Source organism: Morus notabilis, unplaced genomic scaffold, assembly GCF_000414095.1.
Source record: "Morus notabilis unplaced genomic scaffold, ASM41409v2 Scaffold1340, whole genome shotgun sequence".
Classification (NCBI taxonomy): Eukaryota; Viridiplantae; Streptophyta; class Magnoliopsida; order Rosales; family Moraceae; genus Morus; species Morus notabilis.
In genome coordinates this window covers 36,511-62,355 of record NW_010362232.1, presented here as the reverse complement: position 1 = coordinate 62,355, position 25,845 = coordinate 36,511, and the positions used below count along the sequence as shown (strand labels likewise).

The following is a 25,845-nucleotide window of genomic DNA, read 5'->3' as shown; positions in this document are numbered from 1 at the left end:
CATTTCAAACAAAAAAATTTCAAATCACCAAATTTTTATCATGTGTCCCAAATGGCTATTTATGAATTCTTTATAAATATTTTATTATGGAGAAAATTACTAAACTTACTCAGAATATAAGAGATTTAGATTTTTATCCTTTATTTTTAATTAAGACTCTTTCAATCAATATAAATATTTGGCTAAAAATTAAAGGGACAATATTTATGGGTCAAACATCAAAGAGTACTATTTAAAGGATATTATCTCTTTTCCCTCTCTCATATTTATCATTATTATGCGTGAAAATTATAAAGAGTTTCTTACATTTATCATCATTCTCTATGTCTTCATACGTGACATCTTTTTTTTGGAAGGAGAAATCTTTTTTATTACTTGATATTATTTTATAATTTGTGATTTAAGTAAAATTTTCAACTACTTAAAAGTCTCAAAAACAATAATTAATTTGGCATGAGCAATCTAATTTTCTTTATGTCACTAATAACTACTTTTGACTCTGACCATACTTGACATACCAAGCTGTCTATACCCGATTTGGTTTGATTTAATTGCTCTTAAAAATTTTAAACCGATCAAATTGATTACAAAAAAAAAAAATAAAAAAAAATTGGTTTAATTGACAGATCTTTTCCTCCACACCAATTATATGGATCGTGAATACTCCCGTCGGACAGGTCAAATTTATTTATTTATAGAGTTTTTATTTTTTATTTTTAATGGGGAATTTGAACTCTATGCTTAAAGAAATCAGGTGTGTAGTTACTGTAAGCACTAATCTATAGAATATTTTTAAGAAGCGCCAAAGTAATCTCTAAATTCTAATAAGTTACTATTTTATACAATATAAAAGATTTTCTTTTGAATAAAACTTCCTGAAATAGAGAAAAATATTATTAAAAAAATGAAAAGAATACAAAACAGAAATTCAGTCAAAAAATTTAAGAAAAAGGCACACCTGAAGATACTCTATCGGTAGTATAAAATTTTTAACCATTTAAATTTTATATAGTTTCAATTATTTAATATATTTTTTTATCTAATATGACTGGTTTAATTCAACTATTCAAAACTATATATCTTGCCCTTAGATTATTATTATTATTATTATTATTATTTATCCCTACCATGCTAAAGACTTCTCTTATAACTTATGTGCACCTCTACAACCAACGAGAGTCGAACCCGAGCCTCATACAAAGCTTAAGGAAGTATATAGGTCAACTTTTAGTTATAAAAATTAATAGGTCATAACTTATCAAGTTATGGTTCATAATCAGATAAGTTATGGACAAACTTATCAAGTTATGGTTCATAGCCAGACAAGTTATGGACAAAAACCGTGATTTATGGACAATAACTTGTCAAGTTATGGTTCATAACCAAATAAGTTATAGACGAAAACAGTAATTTTACCTATTTATTAACTTATGTAAACTGTTGGCCTATTAATTTTAATTCATCTCAAGTCTTGGCCTATTTCCCTATTTCTCCTTACAAATAATGAGGCCCACCTCGTAGAACCTTCTCATCATTTGTGTGAGCCCTGTTAGAGTGAATCCCATTTTTCAAAATAATTCATAACACACATGGGGATTTTTTTTTTATAAAGAAAAGAAGGGTAATTAACCTAATTAGTATTTGATTATGTGCACTGTGTCATTTTGATCATTAAACTTTTAATTTTATTTACTCTTAGGACTGTTTAGGTCTCTGCATACTAAAATTAGCAAATTAATTTTAAAAATTCTTAGAGATAATTATGCCTATTCGTAATAATCGAAACTTTTTACAACAATAAAATTACTTTTAAAAAAAAAAAACTTTCAATTATTATGCGTCTTGAACAGGATGATCTTTGTGAAATCTAAGAAATTTAGGGACCAAAGCGGTTAAAAATCAAAATTTTAAAAAGTAACTCATGAAAATTAAAAGTTTAGGACTAAAGTGACAGAATGCACATAATTCAAGAACTAACAGTGCTAATTTGAAAAAAAAAAAGAATGGTTAATTCTATAAATGGTTCTTGAGGTTTACACTCAATTTTATTTTATTTCATGACTTTTTAAACATCTCATTGAAAGTTTTTGAGATTTTATTTTATTTCAGTTTCAATCATTTCATTAAGTATGCGTTAAAATTTGATGGAAGCTATATAAATTAAGGACTAAAATTTAAAACAGTTAAAATTTAAAAACTATCTATAGAAATTGACTTTTTTTTGTATTGTTTAAGTTTTTAAACTTTATATGTTTTTAATCTTAGTCCTTAATTTATATAAATTTATTAAATATTTAACACTAAACTAAATTAACAGAAAGATTGAAATTAAAATAGAATAAAACCTTAAAATATAATTGAGGTAAATCTAAAGGATTATTTGTGAGATTAATTAAAAAAAAAGGAAAGAAATAGCAGGGTAAATCTCAAGACTGAGATTAATAAATAAATAAAAAGGGAAAGAAATAGAAGGTAGTAGAAGTCAACGGAGTAAGTTTGAAGATTTGACCAATTCCCGCAGTCCAATTCGGTAGTCCGAGGCTGCAAGGAAGGCAGACAGACAGCTGCCGATGAGTGTAGTTTGAGTGTCCATTTGTATCTAAACTACGAACTCTCTCTTTTTATATTCCAATTGTCTTCTTCTTTTACCTTTTCTTCTTCTTTTGGTGGGTTTTGCAATTTTGATCCCTCCATCTTTTTTGATGATCAATCCAATATCTTCTTCTCGCTACCAAAGTTTGTCACTTTCTTCATCTTTGACCCTCCAAAGTAAGTACCAGTTTTTGTCTTTGTTTTAGCTCAACTGAATAAATTAAAAAGTGGGATAAAAAGAACATCAAATCTTGTATCTGGGTTCTTGTTTTTGGCTTCTGAAGAGATTTGTATTGGGTTTTTGGTCCTGAATTTCTGATATTGTGAAATACATGGTGAAGTTTTTGAGTTAAGAGAGGGGAATTTTAAATTAAAAACTATGGGTGGGATTTGCTCGAGGAGGGCCACTGTTGATAACCTTTTTCAGGAGGCAACGAATGGGCATTTTGATCGTTCAAAAGCTGGTAAAGGGAGGTACAATTCGAGTGCCGGGACTGTGGTTAAGCCGCCCCCGGTGGTCGGAATTAAGGAGGAGGAGAAGTTGTTGAAGGAGGAGGGTGCTGCGTTGAAGAAAGTGGATGCTGCAGCAGAAGCTCCTTGTGGAGCTGCTGCTGCTCCTGTTGCTGCTGCTGCTCCTGTTGCTGCTGATGATGATTTTTATGATGGAATTCCGCGGTATCCGCAGGGTTTGACGCAGAAATCGCGGTCCGTCAGGAAGGTTAGTGCATCTGCTGAAAGTTGTGGTGATTCCATTTGCGGCAGTTTGATCGAGTGGCATGTCAAATAATCACATTTGGTGTTCATCTAGTTTTGTTGTGATTGTGAATATTTTTATGCTTTGTAAGTTATTATGGCTAATTTTATCAGTTTAGTGTCTGTGTAGATAGTGTTAGATAGTTCATCTGTTTGGACTTTCATGTTACTTGTGTCAAACTCTTGATGATGGCTAGGCAGGTTTAAAGTGAGAAGATTTCTGTTACTTGAATATGTTTCTCTCTCTCGCTGTGTAAATTGTCAAGCTGAGAACTAGTATACTAGTAATTAGTTCCTGCATTTTAAAATAGCTGAATTTTTATGAGCAGATTGGTTTTGAGGCAGTTTTGAAACTATCTCTGTTCATTGAGAATATGGTGTAATCTGGCTCCAATAGAAGGATAGTGGTGTTATGTTCGTATCTTTTTTTTTTTCAATGTTTTTGTTCATGAGTCTCTCTGTTTCTTGGGTATTTATATCATTAAGATGGAAGTTCCTCGTTTCGTTGGCACGTCTTAGTATAAAGATGCATAACATAAGAATCAAGAATATGTTTTAAGAAAAGGTAATAGAAGCCAGTATTCATGTTGTATCATTTCAGGTTTCTGAGGTGAGTTCACGTTTAGGTAGAGCTGGTACCGCTGGATTGGGAATGGCGGTGGAGGTCTTGGATACACTTGGGAGCAGCATGACGAATTTTAACTCTGGCAATGGATTTGCTTCTACAGCACCAACTAAAGGCAATGAAGTATCAATTTTAGCATTTGAGATCGCAAATACTATCAAAAAGGGTTCGAATCTTTTGAAATCCCTCTCGAAAAGAAGTATTCAGCAATTGAAAGAAGAGGTGCTTCCTTCGAAAAGTGTGCAGTACTTGGTTTCTAAAGATACAGATGAGCTGCTAAGGATTGTTGGAGCTGACAAAAGGTGGTTACCGGATAGTGACTCATATGGCAAATAGTTAACATCTCTTCTTATTTTGTGGATTGCGCTAGATTTGATCGGTTTTAATAGTTTTTCACGTGTTTACTTGAGAGTTTTTATTTTTTTTCCTTGGTTTGCAGGGAGGAGTTAAAAATATTTGCTCGGGAGGTGGTCCGTTTTGGAAATCGCAGTAAAGATCCTCAGTGGCACAACTTGGATCGTTATTTGGAGAAGTAATATATTGCCCTGCATTCCATCATCCTAGTGATTAAAGGATGTATTAGTTGTTGACATCTTGCATTTATCTTCCAGAATCTGCAGGGGAGTTATTCCTCAAAGGAATTTGAAGGAGGAGGCAGATTTGGTGATTCAACAACTAATGACTCTGGTCCAGCACACTGTTGTGAGTAGTATCCGCTTATCACTAGACAAATAATTTTTATTTTTCTGGCTGTGGAATAGATAACTGTCCTTTCTGAACTTGTAAGTGTCCAAGAATTGCATGAATAACTTATTGTTGCACAGCAATTCAGTAAGTGCGTAGCCAGTAATGCAGCAAGTAACGTTGCTAACAGCGTAATTTAGAAAACCAATCTTATTCTTAATCGGGTAAAAGGATGAGAGAGTAATTGTAGTAATCTAATTAAAATAATCAAGAAATGTTCGAGTGACCAGTTTAGAAACTATTTTAATTGACAGATTGTCTTTTCTTAACTGACAATGTCTAAACAGTTTTCAAATGCTTTCATGATCTTGAATTCAAGCATGTTTCTTTCTTTCTTTCATTTGTTTTGTTTCTCCTTTTTTTTTTTTTTTTTTCTTTCTTTTTTTTTGCCTTCTTCTGAAAACAATCAACAACCCTATTAGTTTTTTTTTTTTTTTTCCAATTTATTCTGTAGCACACATTTTTCAAAAATGGTGAACCATTTTTATTAAGGATTCTTTTGGTTAAATGGTATTCTTTATGTTACTGGAAAGCATTTTCTTTTTTTGGGTGTGAGCTTTGTGTTTGGTTGTTTCAATTGTTATGCAAGTTTAAGTTTTAAAGAAAAATGCAGAAATGGTCACATTGTTTTTGATGCAGGAATTATACCATGAACTGCATACGTTGGACCGATTTGAACAAGACTATCAGCGTAAGCGTCTAGAAGAGGCGATTTCATCAGGAACTCAAAGAGGTAGCGATTGGATACTCATTTTCAATTTTTTACCTCTTTTTTTTTTTCGCCTATATTACTTGGTACTGTTATTGATAAGACCATGGATATGACAACAAACAATGTCCTAAATAACTGGTTCATAAGTGAGGTTTGCTCAGCAACCGGTTTCGGTGGAGTATTGGATGCAAAATAAGTATATTCATGTAGGATTTTGGGGAAAAATATTTATTCTCATTAATCTAAGCATAATCGGGAAAAATACAATAGTTATATAGAAGAGATTGAGAATCTAATCTTCTTCTAGATAAACTCTAAAACCTATCTTTAACAATCCTTATCCTATACTACAAAATTTAAACTCTAGAATTTAAATCTTATTGATAACGCATAAACCATAACTAAACCTATCTACTCCTATATTTCCGACACTCCCCCTCAAGTTGGAGCATAGATATTTATCATGACCAACTTGCTTGTCAAAAATTCAAAATGAGACCGTAGAAGCCCCTTAGTCAAGATATCAACTATCTGCTGTGTAGTTGGAACAAGCGGCAAGCAGATGATTCCCGCTTCAAGTTTCTCTTTAGTGAAATGTCTATCGATCTCAACGTGCTTTGTTCGATCATGTTGTACGGGGTTATGAGCAATGCTAATGGCAGCTTTGTTGTCGCAATAAAGTTTAATTGGACTCTCAATCAGCCTCCTTAATTCTTCAAGAATCTGCTTCAACCACAGAGCTTCACATATTCCATGAGCCATTGATCTGAAGTCAGCCTCAGCACTACTCCTTGCCACAACACTTTGCTTCTTGCTTCTACATGTAACTAAGTTACCCCAAATAAATGTACAGTACCCAGATGTAGATCTTCTATATGTAATAGATCCAGCCCAATCAGCATCGGTGTAGACTTCAATACCTCGTTGTTCATTTTTCTTGAAGAACAATCCTTTCCCGGGGGTACTCTTCAGATATCTCAAGATTCGGTGGACTGCCTCAAGATGCTCTTCATATGGAGAGTGCATAAACTGACTCACGACGTTGACTGCAAATGCAATGTCTGGGCGAGTATGTGTCAGATATATCAATTTCCCGACCAGCTTCTGGTATCTGACTGTGTCCACCGGCGTTCCTTTTTCTCTTTCTCCAAGCTTTAGGTTCGGCTCCATTAGTGTTTCAACTGGTCTACAACCACTCATCCTAGTCTCTTTCAAGAGATCAAGGACATACTTTTGTTGAGAGACAGCTATGCCCTTATTGGATCTTGCGATTTCCATACCAAGGAAGTATCTCAATTGTCCCAAGTCTTTAATCTCAAACTCAGAAGTTAAGCACTGTTTCAACCTCTCCATCTCTGCCAAGTCATCTCCAGTGAGGATGATATCATCCACATAGACAATCAGAACTGCAACTTTCCCTCCGGTTGAGAACTTCATAAATAGAGTGTGGTTTGTCTGCGCGTGAGTGTATCCATGTCTTTTCACACACTGAGTAAACTTTTCAAACCAAGCCCTCGGTGATTGCTTGAGTCCAAAGAGTGATTTTTTCAACCTGCACACTCTAGAACCAAATTTTTTATCAAAACCGGGAAGGGAGTCCATATAAACTTCTTCTTCCAGATCCCCGTTCAGAAATGCATTCTTCACATCCAGTTGTTGTAGTGGCCAGTCTAAATTCATAGCAAAAGACAAAAGTACTCGAACTGTAATAAGTTTTGCGACAGGTGCGAATGTCTCTGAGTAGTCTATCCCATACGTCTGTGTGAAGCCTTTAGCTACCAACCGGGCCTTGTCCCTTTCTAGTGTGCCATATGCATTATATTTGACTGTAAAGACCCATTTGCAGCCGACAGTTGCCTTTCCCACCGGTAGGTCCACAACTTCCCAAGTTTCATTTGTTTCTAGAGCCCTCATCTCTTCTAGAATAGCCTCCTTCCATTCAGGAACATTTAGTGGATGTTTGGTGCATGGATTCAGAATCATTCTCGATTTACGTGTATTTTTTGTGAGAGAAAATATTGTAGCGAATCACGAATCATGATTCAAATCACGGCACGAATACACCAACCAAATGCATTCTTAGAGCTTCCTGCACTGTTCTAGGAATTTCTACACTAGACAATTGTGAGGTAAAAGCACGAAGAGAAGGTGATAATTTTTCATAGGACACAAAGTTGGACATGGGGTGTTGTGTACAAGATCTAACCCCCTTACGATGAGCAATAGGAACATCCACGTTATTAATAGACTTAACTTGGACACTAGACTCCAAAGATTTAGATTGAGACAGAGATGTACCTGAAGGGGACTCTAGATCTGTTCCCAAGTTGGATTCATGGCAATGCTGTAAAGGAAGGACTCTCATTCCTTGAATCGGTTTTCTTCTCGAGTAGACACGGAGCTCTTGAATTTTTCCACTTGGTTTTTCACACATCTCTATTCCTAACTGGTCATCTAATGGCATTGAAGGAGGTCCTCCATCATTCCCAATTTCTAAAATATCATTTTCTAGATGTGGATTTGGACTTGATTCTAAAGATATAGGGTTCATATTTAGATGGTTTGAGACTCGCGTACTCACTGGTTTAAAGGGGTCATTCTCGGTAGCAGCAGCAGGATCAAGCACAGGAGGGTCATGGTTCCTATTATACTCGGCAGCAGCAAGATCAAGCACAACAGTAACAGGATCAAGCACAACAGGGTCAAGTAGGTCAAATTCAGTTTCTAGGTTTTCTAACCTAGCATCTTCACTATCACTCTCCCTCTAAAGAAGATTCTCACAAAAATATTTCTGTGTTTCAAAGAATATCACATCCATAGTTACAAAAACTTTTTTTGAAATTGGGTCAAAACATTTGTACCCTTTTTGTGTTGGTGAGTAACCAATAAAAATACACTTTTTTGCCCTTGGATCCAATTTCCCCCGGTCAAAACATTTGTACCCTTTTTGTGTTGGTGAGTAACCAATAAAAACACACTTTTTTGCCCTTGGATCCAATTTCCCCCGATTATGATTATGCACATGAATGAATGCAACACAACCAAATACCTTAAGTGGAATATCAGTGACAAGTCGTGATGTGGGAAATTTCTACTTAAAACAGTTCAATGGTGTTTGAAATTTCAAAAATATTGTGGGAATTCTATTGCACAACCCTAGAAGGTCCCCAAACATTGCTATGGATAACTGTGAATGGTTTTAAGCTCTTATAGGGTTGTGGAGGAAAGGAAGCTCGGTGATGTTTTGGCAATTCACAAATCTCACACTGAAATGAAGATGGATTTTTATTGATGAACAATCTAGGAAACAAATATTTAAGATATTGAAAATTTGGATGTCCTAACCTAAAATGCCATAACATGACTTCTTTATCGCTAGAAACAGAAATAGACTTAAAACAAGTATTTTGAGCTTGTCTTCCCGAGCTTGATCTATCTTCAAAGAAATAGAGTCCTCTACTTTGTCTAGAATTATCAATCGTCTTCCCCGAGTTCGAATCCTAAAACTTACAAGAAGATGTAGAAAAGTGAATTTGACAGTTTAAGTCTCGAGTTAGTTTACTAACAGACAAGAGATTACATGACAAATTTAGAACATGAAGAACATTTTGAAGAGTGATGAATGGAGAGATAGCAATGGAACCTTTCCCAGCTGTGGCTGAAAGGGATCCATCTGTTATTTTAATTTTTTGATTTCCTGCACATGGACTATATAAAGAGAACAATTTTGATGATCCTGTCATGTGATCAGTTGCACCAGAATCTATGATCCACGGGCAATTTATACCGGAATCGACACTAACAAGGGCAGTGAGGTAGTTACCTTTCTGGGCTAGAGAACATGATGAATTTGAGGAATTTACAGAGAATTGTGAGGATTGGATGATTTTCAACAAGTGGTCTATCTGTTCCTTAGTGAATGGAGAGCTTTCTGTTGAGACTTGCTGCCCTTGGTCATCATTTGAAACTTGGAATGCTCGGCCACCCCCTTCATTCTTCTTCTTCCAATTTGGTGGCTTCCCATGTAATTTCTAGCATGTTTCCCGTGTATGCCAAGGTTTCTTACAGTGATCACACCATGGCCTATCATTCTTCTTTGTGTTTCTCCTGTCTCCGTCCAAGTCGGCCCCCCAAGAAACCAAGGTAGAGGTTTCGGCCTCTGTTACTCCTCTTGCTTCTTCTTTCTTCAACATCACACTCCTTCGCTTTTCTTCCCTTCTCACTTCAGAGAACACCTCTTGGATGGATGGAAGTGGTTTCCTTCCTAGAATCTGGCCTCTCACCTCATCTAATTCCCTGTTGAGTCCGGCCAAAAAAACAAACACTCTGTCATTCTCCACCCTCTTCATATAGCGCACGCTATCATTGGTGCAGTCTCATTCTTCCTCGTAGCATAAGTCCAATTCCTGCCAAAGGTTCACCGTCTTGTTGTAATAAACCGTGACCTCTCTATCCCCTTGTCTTGCCTGCCATAGCCTTGATTTTATCTCAAATATTTGAGATGAATTTTCTAAGTCGGAATAGGTCTCTCATACGGCATCCCAAATTGTTTTGGCGGTTGGAAGGAATAAGAATGGCTTTCCAATAGAGTAATCCATGGAATTGATAAGCCATGCGGTAACCATGGAGTTTTCGGATCTCCATGTCTTTAATTTTGGGTCGTTCTCCCCTGGTTTCTTTGCCTTGCCTGTCAGGAACCCTAACTTCCCTTTTCCATCGATTGCAAGCTTCACGGATTGAGCCCAAGACGAGTAATTTTTCCCATTTAAGTTGTGTGCAGTCAATTGCAACGCATTAGATGGGAGATTCATGAGGAAAACACCATCATCACTACTTTGGATTGTGGCTGAATTGTCTTGCGAACTCTCTGTGTCATCTCTCATGGAAGAGGAACTTTTTGTTGGCGCCAGCCATGGCAGTTTTTGCCATTGGAAGTTTAGGTTAAGAGCCTAAGCTCTGATACCATGTAGGATTTTAGGGGAAAATATTTATTCTCATTAATCTAAGCATAACCGGGAAAAATACAATAGTTATATAGAAGAGATTGAGAATCTAATCTTCTTCTAGATAAACTCTAAAACCTATCTTTAACAATCCTTATCCTATACTACAAAATTTAAACTCTAGAATTTAAATCTTGTTGATAACGCATAAACCATAACTAAACCTATGTACTCCTATATTTTTGACAATTCATATCGCTTAAAATTAGGCCATCTTGTACAAAGTCCAATAGAAAATCATCAGAAAGAACTTAAAGCAGAAAAGAAAGTACTGAATTGCCTTTTTAAGATGTGTTTTTTTTTTTCCTATTCCACACCTTTTCTTTGGGTCAAAATTTTCATAGTTTTTTTCAATAATGTCTTTTTGTAACAACATTGTGTAACTTTTTTGCATTTTTGTTTGACATCTTCTTATTCTTTACCTGTTAATTTTTATAGGAATTATTTCTTGTTTACCTTACAGGCAATAACATGGCAATCTTGAGGTCAGAACTAAAAAGCCAAAAGAAACTAGTAAAAAGTTTGAAGAAAAAGTCTCTTTGGTCTAAAAGTCTTGAAGAGGTAACTTTCTTTCTTCCATACGTTAATAACTGTCTGGCATGGTTTTAGAGAGTAGTTTTTGGCTTTTAAGGCTCAAAAGATGCTTTTAGAACTGTTTTAGGCCTGTAAAGACATAGAAACTTGTGCCCTCGAATAGAAATTTTGTGATCTCTGTTTCTTCCCTTTTGATTTCATTAAGAATATCCTTGTCATGTTAGAATTCAAACTCTCTTTGGGGCCTGTAGTATGTTCCAAGGGTTGGGCTGTTCGCCCATTAAAGCGGTATGTGAGTTGGGTTCAGAACATCGTGAGATAGTTCGGTCCATATCTGGTGTGCGCGTTAGAGCATTGAGAGGACCTTTTCCCTTGTGATCTCGGTTTCTTCCCTTTTGATTCTCATTAAGAACATCTTTGTCACATTAGAATTCACTCTTTTTGTTTCCAATCACCAATTCAAAAGGTAGAACTTTTATTCCCAAAACAAAAATTATCCAAGATGGGTATGCTTATGTGGCCATAAAAGTATTAGTGTACTTACCCGGGGACTTTGCTTCCTGCTTAAGTTATACACAAGTAGTTTATTATAACAGAATTCCGAATATTTTGATTGCAGATGATGGAGAAGCTTGTAGATATTGTTCACTTTCTACATCTAGAGATACAAAATGAATTTGGTGATGCTGGTATGTATTAGTCGAGGGTAAAAGTTATCTTTTGGCGTAATGTGATTGGTGCTTTACGTCTGTGTTTGTGCAGCATGCTATATAAGATCATGTGTATTGATGATGCTTGTGCAGATGCTCATAAACCAGCTGAGAAATCTGCAAACAGTGATAACAGACTGGGACCTGCTGGCCTGGCGTTGCATTATGCCAATATGATCATTCAAATTGATACCCTTGTAGGTGTATTATCTCTACTCATAATTTTCATCTGATTAATCTCGTATATTCTATATTTTCCCTTGTTACTATCGTGGTTGTAACCTCACATTGATTCGAAGTGACAAATGAGTGGGAAATGAAACAGTATTAGATCAAGGGTAGTGCTAGGATCCCTACTTTTATTCCAAAAAATTTGATACCAACTGACGTGGCATGTGAGTTGTCATCTTTCCACTGGTAGATGCAACTTTTAGTACTAATTGACGTGACACATTTTGAACATCTACCAATAAAAGCTCACATGCCATGCCATGCCAATTGGTATTGAAAAGTTCGAGATAAAAGGTGGGATCCTTAGCATTATTCATCGATTGATCTGAGAATGGGACCCTTAGCATTATTAAATTCCATCTGCTGATCAAAAACCAGGTAGCCAGATCAAGCAATATGCCTCCAAATACAAGGGACGCATTGTACCAAAGCTTGCCGCCTACTTTAAAATCATCTTTGCGCTCCAAATTAAAATCTTTTCATGTTAAAGACGAGGTAACTAGTGTGCTTATACTCTTTAAGTTCTCTATGAAAAAAAAAGGTTTTATATTCTGGCTTCAAGTCTTTACTCTTTAGTAGCCAACGCAAGCTTCGGGGCTCTTCACTAATACCACTTTTGTAGAGTGCCTGCTTTCACTGAAATTTGTTTCCTTCAGATGACTGTTAAAGAGATCAAAGATGAGATGGAAAAAACTTTGGGGTGGCTCGTTCCAGTCGCTACAAACACTGCGAAGTAAGATGTTCATTCTCACCTGCGCAACTTTAACTTGTGCGTGTAAATATATATGTCGCCTTGCAGTCATGGCTTTGTGGCTAAATATCACTTTGTTGCTTTTGTTTGCAAAAACCAGAGCCCATCATGGTTTTGGCTGGATTGGAGAGTGGGCAAACACTGGGTAAGTGACAAGGATTTTTTGCTTATTTCTTTGTTCTTTACTTTCTTTTTGTTTAAAGAATTTGTATTTGTACTCTATTTTATTTTTGGTACTCTTCTTCTAATTCTAACATCTTCTATCATTTATGAAGTTCTGATCGAAAGCCGGCTCTTCAAACTGAAGTACTGCGAATCGAGACACTCCACCATGCCGATAAAGATAAAACAGAAGCGTGTATACTTGAGATGCTGTTATGGCTTCACCATTTGGCCACTCGGAACAAGTCTAGCAATAACACAGAGGGCAACAAGTGTCCTTTGAAGTCCACACCCCTCCCAAAGGCAAATCAGCAGCCCAAGGACGGAGTCACCAATGCTCCAACGCCCGTGCTAACACCCGAAGACCATGAGATGCTGCAGGCTGCAACCAAGAAAAGGCGGATCCCGGGAATCAGCAAAAGTCAAGACTTTGATGCTGAGAAGACCAGTTCAAGAAAATGCAGCTCGCTGACTAGGAGTAGCAGCCATTCCTCAAGGAGAGTAAGTCAGGAACCCGTACCTTTCAATAGAATTTCTTCCGGGATTCGAATCCCTGATTTCTGCATTGACAAGGAGAAAGTATTGGATATTATAGACAGAGTGGAGACACGAAGATAAATTGCGAAAACACTATAGATCATCGATTCATCATCGAGAAAAGCAGGCCGTAAAAGAACGGGGGATCTTGTAAATCTTTTCGTACCTGGCATAAGAGGTTATCCATTTATCTTGACTTCTGGGTTGCAATATATTGTATATATAGCGAAAAGATACCACACAACACAGAGATAGAACATGATTTGGGGTGAAGAGTTTGGAAATATGCTTTGACATAAAATAGTTTCATACGAAATCACAATTGCACCATACGGCATTTTTAGAAACTTATTGAACAATGAGGTCTGCAGGATTGTTAGAGATGTATTGTTGTAGCAACTCTTTGGCCTTTGCTTTCTGATTGATGTACGTACTAATTGGAAGAGTGAGTTATTACAAAATGTTATCGTACTTATAGCTTAAATTTGATCTAATGTTTAAAAACCGTGTCCAATTAATATATATATATATATATATAAAATCCAGGACCACAAAATTCTCCTATACAACGCTCATAGGTATAATTTGATTTGAGGCAAAAACTGAAAGTCGCGAAGAGAGTCCGTTTAGTTTATAGATTAGAATCATTTTCGATTTACGTGTGTTTTTTGTGAGAGAAAATACTGTAGCGAATCATGAATTATGATTCGAATCAGAGAACGAATCCTCTAATTAAATGAGCTCACGTTAAGGTTAAGGATAGAGGGTGTAGTATTATAGATCAACTTTGTCAAAGATGAAACAACAAAAGATTTATCTTATAGTACATCATTATTTACATAGGTTTAAAAAATTACATTAGACATAATAAATATCTATGTTACACTTTTATTTTTTTTTTTTTTTTTTTTTTTTTTTTTTTTAATAACTTTACAGCTGTGGAGACAAGTGAGAGATTACAATAGGACTATACCTGAAACAAGTTGTACTTCCATACTTTTACATGACAAAAATAGACACAAAATTTTAAGCACCTCTGTTCAACAGTCAACACTACGGGTTTAGAACCTAAGGATTTTGTGATGAACCAATTTGGTGAGACCTACATGGATGCCACAAGGTTTTTTTTGTCATTTCTCCTATTATTATTATTTTTTTTTTCCCTAAGGGGAAATGGTCAATCACTACTATACCATTCTTTGTCATTGATAAACCAGTTTATCATTAATCAAACAATAATTTACTTATGATACAACACCAAATGGATCCATAAAAACAACATAATTATTTTATTACAATTTATCATTGATAAAGGACAATTTTCTAATTTTTATTAAAAAAAGAAGTTTCCCTCATAGAACGGATAGTGTTTTACTTTCAACTATTGAGGGGTTGTTCTTTTACATTTTTGAGTTAAGGTGACTTGAGTGATGATCTTGAGTTGAGTTTGATTTATAACTTGAGTTGAAGTTGTAACTTGAGTTTGTGTTTGGATGTGCACATTTAAGTTATGATTTGAATCGAGAATCTTTTTAAATTTGTGTTTGGATGGGTCAAAACTTAAATTTATATTTAGATAGTATTTTAATAAAAACTCAATGGTGATAAAAAATTTTAATAGGGTATATGGGTGAGGTTTTATTCGTCTTTTCGTTGTGAATGCATAGCAAAAAAAAAATTATCTCAATCAGAATTAAAATAAAAAAGTTATGACATTTTTAATAATAGAAAAAATACTGTTTATTAACTCGAGTTCGAGTTTATGAACTCAAGTTAAAGGAGAAATTTAAACTCGAATTTAACTCTAAACTCAAATTTAAACTCAAATTTTATAAAAAAATATAAACTTAAATAAATTTATAACTCCAGTTTAAATTTTATATGAATTTCATTGTAAAAAAACAACCGTCTCTATTAAAAACTATTTATTATAGATAATTTTTAATATAAGGTGATTTTAACCGAATTTAATAGTAGAAACACCAGAAAAGCTAAAAAAAAAGGGGGTATTTTTGCACATATTATACTATGTGCTGAGTAAATAGGGATTAGATATGGAGAAGGGAGAGAGAGAGAAGAGAAAAGAAATGGGTCGGAGCTTGTCGAGATCGCCGTCGTACAGCAGAAGGCGACGAAGCAGAAGGGACCGAAGCCGTTCCAGGTCCCCTTACTCTCTTTCTCACTCTAGGTATTCCTCTTTTCTTTTCTTTTCTTTTTTTATGGTGCTTATATTTTTCAAAGCTCTGAGACTTTTCCAAACCTTATTCTCTTCAAATTACAATGAAAAGATTCAACTTTTAAAAGGTATCAACGATTTTTTTTCTTTTTTTTCCCCCCCGTTTCTCAACCAACTTCGAGTAACATTTTTTTCTGAAATTATTTTTCATATGAGAAATGCCCTTTGGATGCAAAATCAAACTTATTTGTTTATTCTTCTGAAGAGAACGAAACCCAAAAAAAAAAAAAAAAAAAAAAAAAACTAGTCGTAAAGCATACTATATGATAAGATGAGCAAATATAATGTCTCTTAAGTTCTTGTGATTGTGGAAGCAATACTAATTCTTTATTTGTTGAAACGTTTTAAGTTAATTGTGATTAAAGTGACATCCATTGTAGCTTATTTTTGTTTTTTGTTTTTTGTTTTTTTTAAGGAAAATGGTGAGAACTACTGGAATTTGAATGCTATATCTCTCTTTCTTTATATTATATTCAGAGTTATACAACCCCTTTGGTTCATAGATTTGAACAGAAATTTAAATTTTTTGTGCGAAAAAATATTGTAGAAAAAAGGTTTGAATTGTGGTTTGAACCCGCGAAATAAACGGGCTACTAGACTTATAGTCTTAATAACTGGGCAAGTAGAAATACGTGATATGCATAGTGCATTGTGTACCATTGAAATAGCCATACAAGTGTAGAAACTTTTCAAGATTTGGGGAGCAGGAATTCCTCTTCTTTGTAACAAATTTGTTTTACATAATATGATTTAGGCGGAGAAGTCGTTCTAGTTCACCGCGTCGACGCAGAAGTCGCTCGCCTACTTACAGGTCCCGTAAAAGTCAGTCTCCAACTCCAAGGCGTCACAGAAGACAAAGAAGTAGAAGTACTTCGTTATCCCCTTTAAGGAAGTCTCGTAGTCCTAGTCTGTCGACCGAGCGTAAAAGTGCGGCTGAGAAGTTGAAGAAAGAGGAGGAAGAAAAGAAGAGGTGATTTTCATTTGTTATTCGATCCTTGCTTAATTATTTCTGTGATCTATTTGTACTTTCTGTTCGTTATGGTTTGCATCCCGGGTAAAAGCACATGATTTCTTATGCTGAAGGACTCTTAGTCTTAACAATATAATGTTTCTTTCCTTCTTGTGGAAGATCAGAAGTTGAAGCTGCAAAGAAATTGGTTTATATGGGAACTTTTTTCTTTTTGTTCTAGTCAATTAAAAAACCTTTTAATGATTGAATTTTGGGAAGCAGCAGCAAAAAGTGGGAGGAGAATGAGATAAATATTTAGTTCAAACTGAGAGAATGTTCTAAACTGAATTCAGCTGCAAAAAGAAATATAATGTTTGACGTTTTGTGTAGCTGTGGCTTTTTAAAATGAAATTTCTATGTTTTTTTTCCCTTCAGTGCTTTAATTGATATTCCAGATTTTTTTAGAACAGTTTTTTATTATTTTGGTAGAGTTGTATGCCTAAAAGTGCATTGAGGCTTACGCTTCACTGACCAAGGCAAAACGCCCCAAATACCTGAAGTAGCAATTTTAAACATTTTCTCCATCAAACTGGTTATATGTTGTCGATTGAGAATATTTTTTTCTTTCACATGCTTGTCAATTTTAAACATTCATATTCTGGTTGTTAAATTGAATTTTTTTTTTTCTTTATGTTACTTTGAATTTCAGAACTAAATTGGAAATGAGATGTGATTATCTTGATAGTGTTAATTTGAAACAACAAATCTAAATGAGATCCAACATTAATTCATTGGGTGCTTCTTGAATCATAACCATCCTTTACCAATATAGAATATTTATCATCTATCATATAAGATCTGCATTACCTTTATATAGAATAATTCTGCTAGTTTCATTAACCAAGTATTTTCTACCATTCTCGGGTTTAAATTTAACTAGCATCTTTGTTTTATTTCCATTTGTGAACATTCTTGCGCTTGACTTTTTCATGCACTGTCAGGCGTCAACATGAGGCAGAATTGAAACAATTAGAAGAAGAGACTGCTAGAAGATTAGAGGGAGCAATTCGAAAAAATGTCGAGGAGAGGATGAGATCGGAGGAAGTTAAGCTAGAAATAGAGAGGCGCATAGAAGAAGGACGAAAGAAATTGTTTGACGATGTTGCAGCTCAACTTGAGAAGGAAAAGGAAGCTGCTCTTATTGAAGCAAGACAAAAAGAAGTAAGCACCTTAAGATGAGCCCAATTTCTTACCTCTTTTCCTCTTGATAATCAGACAAACATCAATGTTTTAGATGCTGCCTATGTGTATAATAGTGCTTGGGCATGTTGTTCTTGAAAATTGCAAAACTTCTGTTGTCTTGGCAGATATGAAAATTTTGTAAGTTCTCTTATGGGCTCGGTTTCTTGCCCATGATGCTTGTGTGTCAAGACCTATAAAAAACTGAAATTAGTTGAAGATAGCAGGACTGCACTTTGAGTTCCAACGTACACTTTTATCGCTTTGGCTTGGTCATGAAACTTAAGTCCGAATAATGTATTTGACTGAAGTCGGTTATTGAAATTGTTAAAGGCGATACTCATGACAAAGTGAGAAATGATTTGTGCATTGTTTCCGAACAAAATTTAATTAAAAAGAGTCACAGTTAATACCATAAGTAACAATGCAGCTTGTTGAATGTTCTTTTTTGGTGTTTAATCCATATGATTATTTAATGATTTTAATATGCATCAGGAACAAGCCCGAAAAGAGAGAGAAGAGCTTGATAAGATGCTAAAAGAAAATCAGAGGAGGGTTGAGGAGTCCCAGAGAAGAGAGGCCCTAGAGCAACAGAGGAAAGAGGAGGAACGACACCGGGAGTTAGAGCTGATTCAAAGGCAGAAAGAAGAGGCTGCTAGGAGAAAGAAACTTGAAGAGGAAGAAGAGCGAGCAAAAGAAATGAAGCTATTAAGTAAGAATAAATCTCGGCCGAGGTCTTTTGGTACTGGCTTGTAGTGATAATTTTGTCTTGCCATTTTTTTCTTCCTCTTTATTTGGTATCTACTTGAGTAGAACAATCCTGGAAAACAATTTGTTATAATGTTTCTAGTTTCTGCAAGATATATCATGTTACTAGAATGGCTACAAGACTGAAAATTAGTATGGTGTGGCCGCTGGCTGCTGTGACCCGGGAATTCTGAGAGGAATCTGCCAGAGCGGAATTTCCCTCATATAGGAACTTTAGAGCTTGGGAGGGAAGAGTAGGAGAGGTTTTGGGATTAGTTTAAGGATTTTGAAACTCATGGTTGTTTGGTCGGAGAGAAAGGGGAGAGAAAGGAGGACTGAATATATAAAGGGATTAGATGAACGAATCTATACCATTACCAAACATTATAAGACAAAAGGTTTTTCCTTTACTCTCTGTTTTTTACGAACTGGTTATATACTTTTCTCTCCCTTTTACCAAACACAACTTTAATTCCTATCTAGAATCATTATGCGTTTGGTTTGTAGATTTATGTCATGATTGGAATTATTGTTTGTGGTTTATTACAGTATTTTCTCTCACAAAAAACATACGTAAATCGAGAATAATTTTGAATCATAATTCAATATCTGACCAAGGAAAATAGAGAAAAAGAAAAAAAGAGAACACGATTGTGTAGTGTACATAAATATGTGTGCAAGTGTGTCTAAACACACTAGCCAAAAAAAAAGGGGGTTGTCCAAACGCACTATTTTCATTTGCTACTTAGACGTTTGGTTGGATGATTCAAATCATGTGATTCAAACAATTTTCGATTTACGTGAATTTTTTGTGAGAAAAAATACTGTAACGAATCATAAATCATGATATTGTAAAAAAGTTATTAAACCTAACTATTTTCAACTATGGCTGTCTAACCTGTGTTCTAGGAAACAAATGACGAAAGAGAAATTAAATGAACAAATACTTTTTAGTGGCTTTCCACTATAAAGAATCGTATGCGTGGAAAGTATGCTATTTATTTTATTTTATTTTATTTTTTGCTAACATTATCAAGAACAAAGTTTAGGGCCGGTTCAACTGATAGTATATGCTTTTTTAGTCAATTTTTTAAAATAAAAATTTAGCCTTTTTTTTTTCAATGTTTTTTTAACCCTATCACAAATGAAAAACATTGTTGAGTGCATCTAAGAAATGAAAGGATACGTTGAATTCAAAAGCCACAAAAAAACATGGGAAATAGTAGAAAATATGCTAATATGAAAAGTTTAAGAAAGTATATAGATTAATTTTTAGTTATAGAAATTAATAGGTCAAAATTTGTTAAGTTATGGTTCATGGCCAGATAAGTTATGGACAAACTTGTCAAGTTATGGTTCATAACCAGATAAGTTATAGACGAAAACAGTAATTTAGCCTATTTATTAACTTATGTAAACTATTGGTCTATTAATTTTAATTTATCTTAAGTTTTGACATATTTCCCTCTTTCTCCCAAAAAAACATTAAACTTTGTTAAAAAAAATGAACAAATCAGGGCAGGGCAGCCCCAAACATAAGCCACCAAAATCCAAGAAGAGCAAATTACTTACGCCACCAAAATTCGACAACTTTACGTTTATGTCATATTTGTTGGTATTTTATCAGAATACTCTCTTAAGATATTTAGGCCATCTTTGTCTAGAAGAAAAAATAATTTGGTAGGATATTAAAAATATTTAATGGGATGTTTAGTATGAGAATTCATGTCATGGTTCGAATCATGATTCGTGACTCGTTACAGTATTTTCTGTCACAAAAAAACACACGTAAACTGAAAATAATTCTGAATCCATGAACCAAACGTAATATTTTTTAGTGGGTGACGTAAATGTAACATGACATCTTTTTGAGTTGCGTATGTGTATTTCTTGAGAAACGCTCTTCAACTTGCAGAAGATGGAATCAGGAATTCTACGCCGAACACGGAATGGGAAAACAGCAGCCTCCATTTTTCTCTATTGCCTCCCGCTGTTTGTTCTTCAGCTGTTTTTCTTATCTTATGGAAGATTCTAGATATAATTCACTTCTAATGCATCGCCATTGAATTAAAAAAATAAGGTAGTAGGAGAAAAGGAAAATGATTTAACATTTATAGAGGGTGAAATCTACAGTTAAATTTGTAAAATAGACCAATGAATGAGTTTGATAATTGTTAAATTACGAGTGTGATGACAATAAATAAAATGCAAAAGAAAAAAATAAAAACAAAGACATGGGAGTTTATAGAGGTCCTCCCGTAATTGATGAGCTATGTGCTTTGTAGGGTCTTCAGTTGTTCCACTATAATCGATGGTGAAAATTACAATCGTGATTCCAAGCAAGAAGAGGAAGAAAGAAGAGGCGTGACCTAATTTGATCACAAAAACAAAAAAACAAAAAAAAACAAAAAAAAAAAAACTTAGCCTAATTCTACTAGAAAATGTGGAATCTTCGTCTGCCCCTGATCCTCTCGCAGCAATTCTAGGCCCACCGTCGCCTTCCAGATCCAAGACCCTCCCATGGCTTCTTTAAAGACATCCACAAGTTGGTCACGTTTTTTGGGTTATGGAGTTTTCCCTCCTTTAATTGTTCTCTTTTTTTTATTTTTTGCTAAAGATTATTCTATGTTTGATTGTTGGAGTTTTTCATACACAAATGTTCTTGTTTGATCTGATTGTTTAGATTCAAAACTATATAGGTTTAGAAATTGAGCTTGTTTGATCGGGTATTGAAGATTTCTTTTCCAAATTTGTTAAAAGTTATTTTATGGTCTCGTTAGTTGCTTAATTTTAAGCTTTTTGTACGGATACTTTCTAAATCTTTTTTGATAATTTTTTCCTTATTTTTTTCTTGATAATTGACCCCTCCAATTTTTAAATCTTTGTAATTAAGTCCTAATCGTAAACAACACACGTTTTTTTGACGATTGTAATAATGTGACGTGCACATGAACATTTATAAAGGGTAATAAATGTTGTTTCTCTTCTTATTTATTCATTTCAGAGTCATCTAATGTATCCGAGCATAATCAGCAATGAATTGCCTCCGTCGGGGATTGAAGCCATTTTTGTGAGAATAGCAATAATTTTGCAGGAAATTTTTAAACCGAGTGTTGAGTATTATTGTCTGCATCCAACTGCTCGATTTATAGGCATAAGTGAAGAGTGAAACTGTTTTCTACACTTCTCGTCTGAATAGCTTCAGCCTAAAAAAAAAAAAAAACTGTTGATCCGTACAAGATTCTCTCCATTAATGCCTTCATTCTCTATGAAGCACTAGTTGAAAGTGTGTTTGTATGTAACACGGGTATTCAACGTACGTGTTACTTTTTTTTTTTTTTTGATACAAAGTTTTTAAAATTTTATCAAAGATTTCATTTTTTAACTTATTATGTTTAGTAAAAAATAAAAATACAAAATTTAAGTAGAGCATAGGTAAAAGGAAAACAAAGTTCTTAATGGAGCAAGTTAAAAGAGTAAATTACTTATAGGGTACTCTTATGTGACAGAAAAAGATATATATTTAAGAGAGTTACAGGAAAAAAATATATTTAGGTAGGGATACATTTGACAAAATACGATTTCAGTAAAGTAATTAGAAAAAATAAATATTTATGAGGACAAAATTTAGAGAAATAATATTAAATAGCTAGGCTCATCTGTGAGAGAAACTATTTGTTCCTCGTTCACTTCGCGGATTCGAGTTTTCAATTCGAGTTGAAATGTGACATTTTCTGAGAGCTTTTCACTGTAGCAGAAAAAGTTAGATGTGACATTTTCTGAGAGCTTTTTACTGTAGAAACTTAAAATGGAAAACTCGAATTAGTGAAATGAACGAGGCACTGATAACTCTATAAAACAGAGTTATTTCACCAACCATCTTTATGCATGAAACTTAAGTCCAAATAATCTATTTAACTGAAGTCGGATACTGAAATTGTTAAATACGATATTCGTGACGAAGCAATAAATGATTTGTGCATATTGTTTCCGAACAAAAAATAATTAAAAAGAGCCACAGTTAATACCATAAGTAACAATGCAGCTTGTTTAATGTTCTTTTTTAGTGTTCAATCCATATGAGTATTTAATGATTTTAATATGCATCAGGAACAAGCCTGAAAAGAGAGAGAAGAGCTTGATAAGATGGTAGAAGAAACTTAAAAGAGGAAGAAGAGCATGCAAAAGAGATGAAGCTATTGAGTAAGAATAAAAAGCAGGGATCGATTTCTTTTCGATCTTTGGAGAAGGAAGGCTCTTCGTCAAGGGGGAACTTTGTGGAATTGAGTCTCTTCTCTCCCGGTCGGGATGCGACTCCCCCGGGCAGTGGCAGATTTAAGTACAAGGGTTACCGCTCCCACTCAAATTTTTTTGAAAAAAATATTACTTTTAAAAATTTTAAAATTTTACACTTAAGTCCCCACTGAAATAATATATGCCCCACTAAAATAAATATATTTTCTTATATGTCCCCACTAAGATAATTTGTTAAAAAAATTTAGTGTACGCACCGACTGAAGTGAAAGGCTGGCTCCGCCACTGCTCTCAGGAAGGATCACCTCCGCTCCTCGACGGGCCTATGCGCCCTCCTGCACCATGTCATGGAACATAAGAAGCTTGCAAGAAGACACTGAGTAACAAGTGGTGAATATCAATTTTTTGTAAAAGAAAAAACTGATTGTAGAGGGTTTTTTTAGCTTCAAGAAGTATTCTTTATCCTTGGTTTGTTTTTTTAATTTTGGATGATGGTTTTGATTCATGGTATTCTTGATCTATTTTTTTACTTATCTAGTACCATCACCATAGCCACTCGATAATTGTTATTTTCCTTCCATATAATTGGTGGGAACTTCGTTGCACATGTGAGGAGACACTAAATTAATTGAAGTCTTTTCAATTTTGTTATTGTTTTGGGTTTTTATAAACGGGTAGAAAAATCATTTAAGATTAATTTTATAAATGCCACTTAAACTACAAGAACAATAGTAAAGCTTTTGAACAAAAAGGAACAAATCGCAGCAACGCAGCCCCAATCATAATCACAACCCACTAGGTTGCCTTTTAAGTAAAGAGAGTAGTTTCATTCCAAGAAACACTCTTCAACTTGCCCATGTTCCCTCTTAATTCTTAACATTAATCTCATTGGTGCCCTATGCATTTTGGAGTCATTCTCATTTTACCTCTTAAATTTTAAAAATTCTCATTTTATCTTCTGAATTTTAAATGTGTCCAATTTAAGTCATTTTGTAAGAATTTCTGTTAAAATCAAACAAAAAAAAGGTTAAGTCTGACATGTGGTTATTATTTATTTGTTTTTAACAGAAATTCAAATAGAAAATCACATGACTGCATAACTCTCTTTTTTTCAATCTATTTTTTAACAGAAATTACAAAAGAAAAGAGCTAAATGAGAACAATTCAAAGTTTATTGGGCAAAGTGAGAGTTTTTAAAATTCGAGAAGCAAACTAGATATGACTCTAAAGTTCATAGACACCTGTGATAATAATCCTAATTCTTACTTGCACATGACGCAGATGCAAAGTAGTGTCTTTGTTAATAGTGTCAAAAAATTATTTTTTACTTACATAATTTCACTTTTATATCAGGTTTCTAATTCTTACTAGGTCCTTTCTATAACGTTGGCGATAGCTGAGTTCCACATAATACCGATGCAAGTAGTGTCTTTGTTAATATTGTCAAAAAAATTTACCTTATGAGAGTATGAATGCACTTTTAAACTTGCTTGTAGAAATTGGAATTTTTAACTTTCGTCTTCTACTTCTCCAATTTTTGATAAAAGTAAAAGTAAAAATTCTTTAAGAGCGCAATAATTCCAAGAAAAGCTTTTTTTTTTTTTTTCGGGAAAATGGGTATTTTGTGTCTTGGCGGATACAAAAATAAGTTTAGTAGTTTGATGTAACAATTTCGTTATTTTGATAGTCATACATTGGCAGGTTCATATGTACAAATATGTCTTTTGGTCAACAAAATTAATCTTTCCAAAAAACAAAAAAGCAAGGATCAATCAAGCAGTTGTTTTCGAATTAAGTGATATAAGAACAAAGAGTTTGATTAATTGCAATAACAATATCGAGTTGAGGCCAATAATTGAGACCCTCGGACATGGCTAAAAATGAATGTAGACGAACACCATAATTTCTCTTTCACAAACGTGAGGTATTATATTAAGATTATGCGCCATACATAAATTACTTGGTAGTGTGACAATATTAGACATACATGCAACCATATATATGCAATTGATTACTTAATATGAAGGAAACATAATAAAAATAATGATAAAAAAGAAAGATACACCATTATATATATTTATATATATTAAGATGATATAGCGTGACATAATATGATCATTAAACAGAAAATCTCAAAAGATATATATTTATGTGTGTGTGTATATATATATATATATATATATATAGATATATATACACTTGCACCTAGACTACTCTACCTCTTCTCCATCCATCTAAATGCTGCTTAATTTTTTGCTAGTTTACCCCATTTAAATGCATGGAAATTAATCAAACATGTCTCACTAGCCCCAAAAGCTTTCCTCTCTAGGTGCGTGTAATTAGGAACCAGTTAGCCCACCAACCCGCATCCAATTCACCATACATGCATTTGTCCTCGACTTGTATAACATAAGTTCTTTTCTCACCCACTTTTTATTTTTTATTTTTTATTTTTTACTTAGAATTTCGTTTGGAAAACTAACAATAATAAATTAACATATTCATCATCACCTCTTATATCCTAAGAAACTTCCACGATACATACACAAATATGGGTTTGTTGTACACGTAACACATGATATCAGAGTCTATTATATGTATGTCCAAAAACTTTTGACAAAGTGCGGTACTCATTTTTCCATCAAACTCTTCTCAACAAACACAATCATCCCTCATCCGAATCATTCTGAGGTTAGCCATCAACACACCTACCAACTGGGTGCCCAAGATGTGTCGTTTACTCGACATGGACAATATTCTTATAAAGTCATAATATTAGTCTCCTCGAAAAGCACTTGAAAATATTAAATTAAACAACAAATTCAGTCCACATATATACATATATTTTTTATCCATACCCCAAATTCACACAAAATTAACCGCTGCCTAAAAAAAAATCTTATATATGGAGAATTCTAATGTAAAATTTGTATGAATTAGATATTATTATAAACCGTCAAACAACAAAAGAATTATATCATATAATAAAAAAATTATAAATAATTTAATAGAATCTGATAAAAATTTAGGTGTTCAGAATTGTGTTTTATCCACAGAGTTGCATAC

At 34.1% G+C, this 25,845-nt stretch overlaps 2 protein-coding genes across 2 annotated transcripts; both read left to right on the top strand.

The window, feature by feature from the left end:
- Positions 1–2,526: 2,526 nt before the first annotated feature.
- Positions 2,527–13,815, top strand: LOC21394229. The gene is made up of 12 exons (XM_024167789.1): positions 2,527–3,310; positions 3,947–4,272; positions 4,410–4,502; positions 4,582–4,672; positions 5,354–5,447; positions 10,893–10,990; positions 11,583–11,652; positions 11,767–11,870; positions 12,283–12,399; positions 12,561–12,637; positions 12,756–12,800; positions 12,931–13,815. Exons 1-12 carry the CDS (start codon positions 2,972–2,974, stop codon positions 13,433–13,435), a joined length of 1,959 nt encoding a protein of 652 aa, XP_024023557.1. The 5' UTR covers positions 2,527–2,971; the 3' UTR covers positions 13,436–13,815.
- Positions 13,816–15,365: 1,550 nt separating this feature from the next.
- On the top strand, positions 15,366–18,981 carry LOC21394228 (uncharacterized protein At1g10890). The gene is made up of 4 exons (XM_010101462.2): positions 15,366–15,542; positions 16,345–16,560; positions 17,541–17,760; positions 18,274–18,981. Exons 1-4 carry the CDS (start codon positions 15,409–15,411, stop codon positions 18,532–18,534), a joined length of 831 nt encoding a protein of 276 aa, XP_010099764.2. The 5' UTR covers positions 15,366–15,408; the 3' UTR covers positions 18,535–18,981.
- Positions 18,982–25,845: the final 6,864 nt, after the last annotated feature.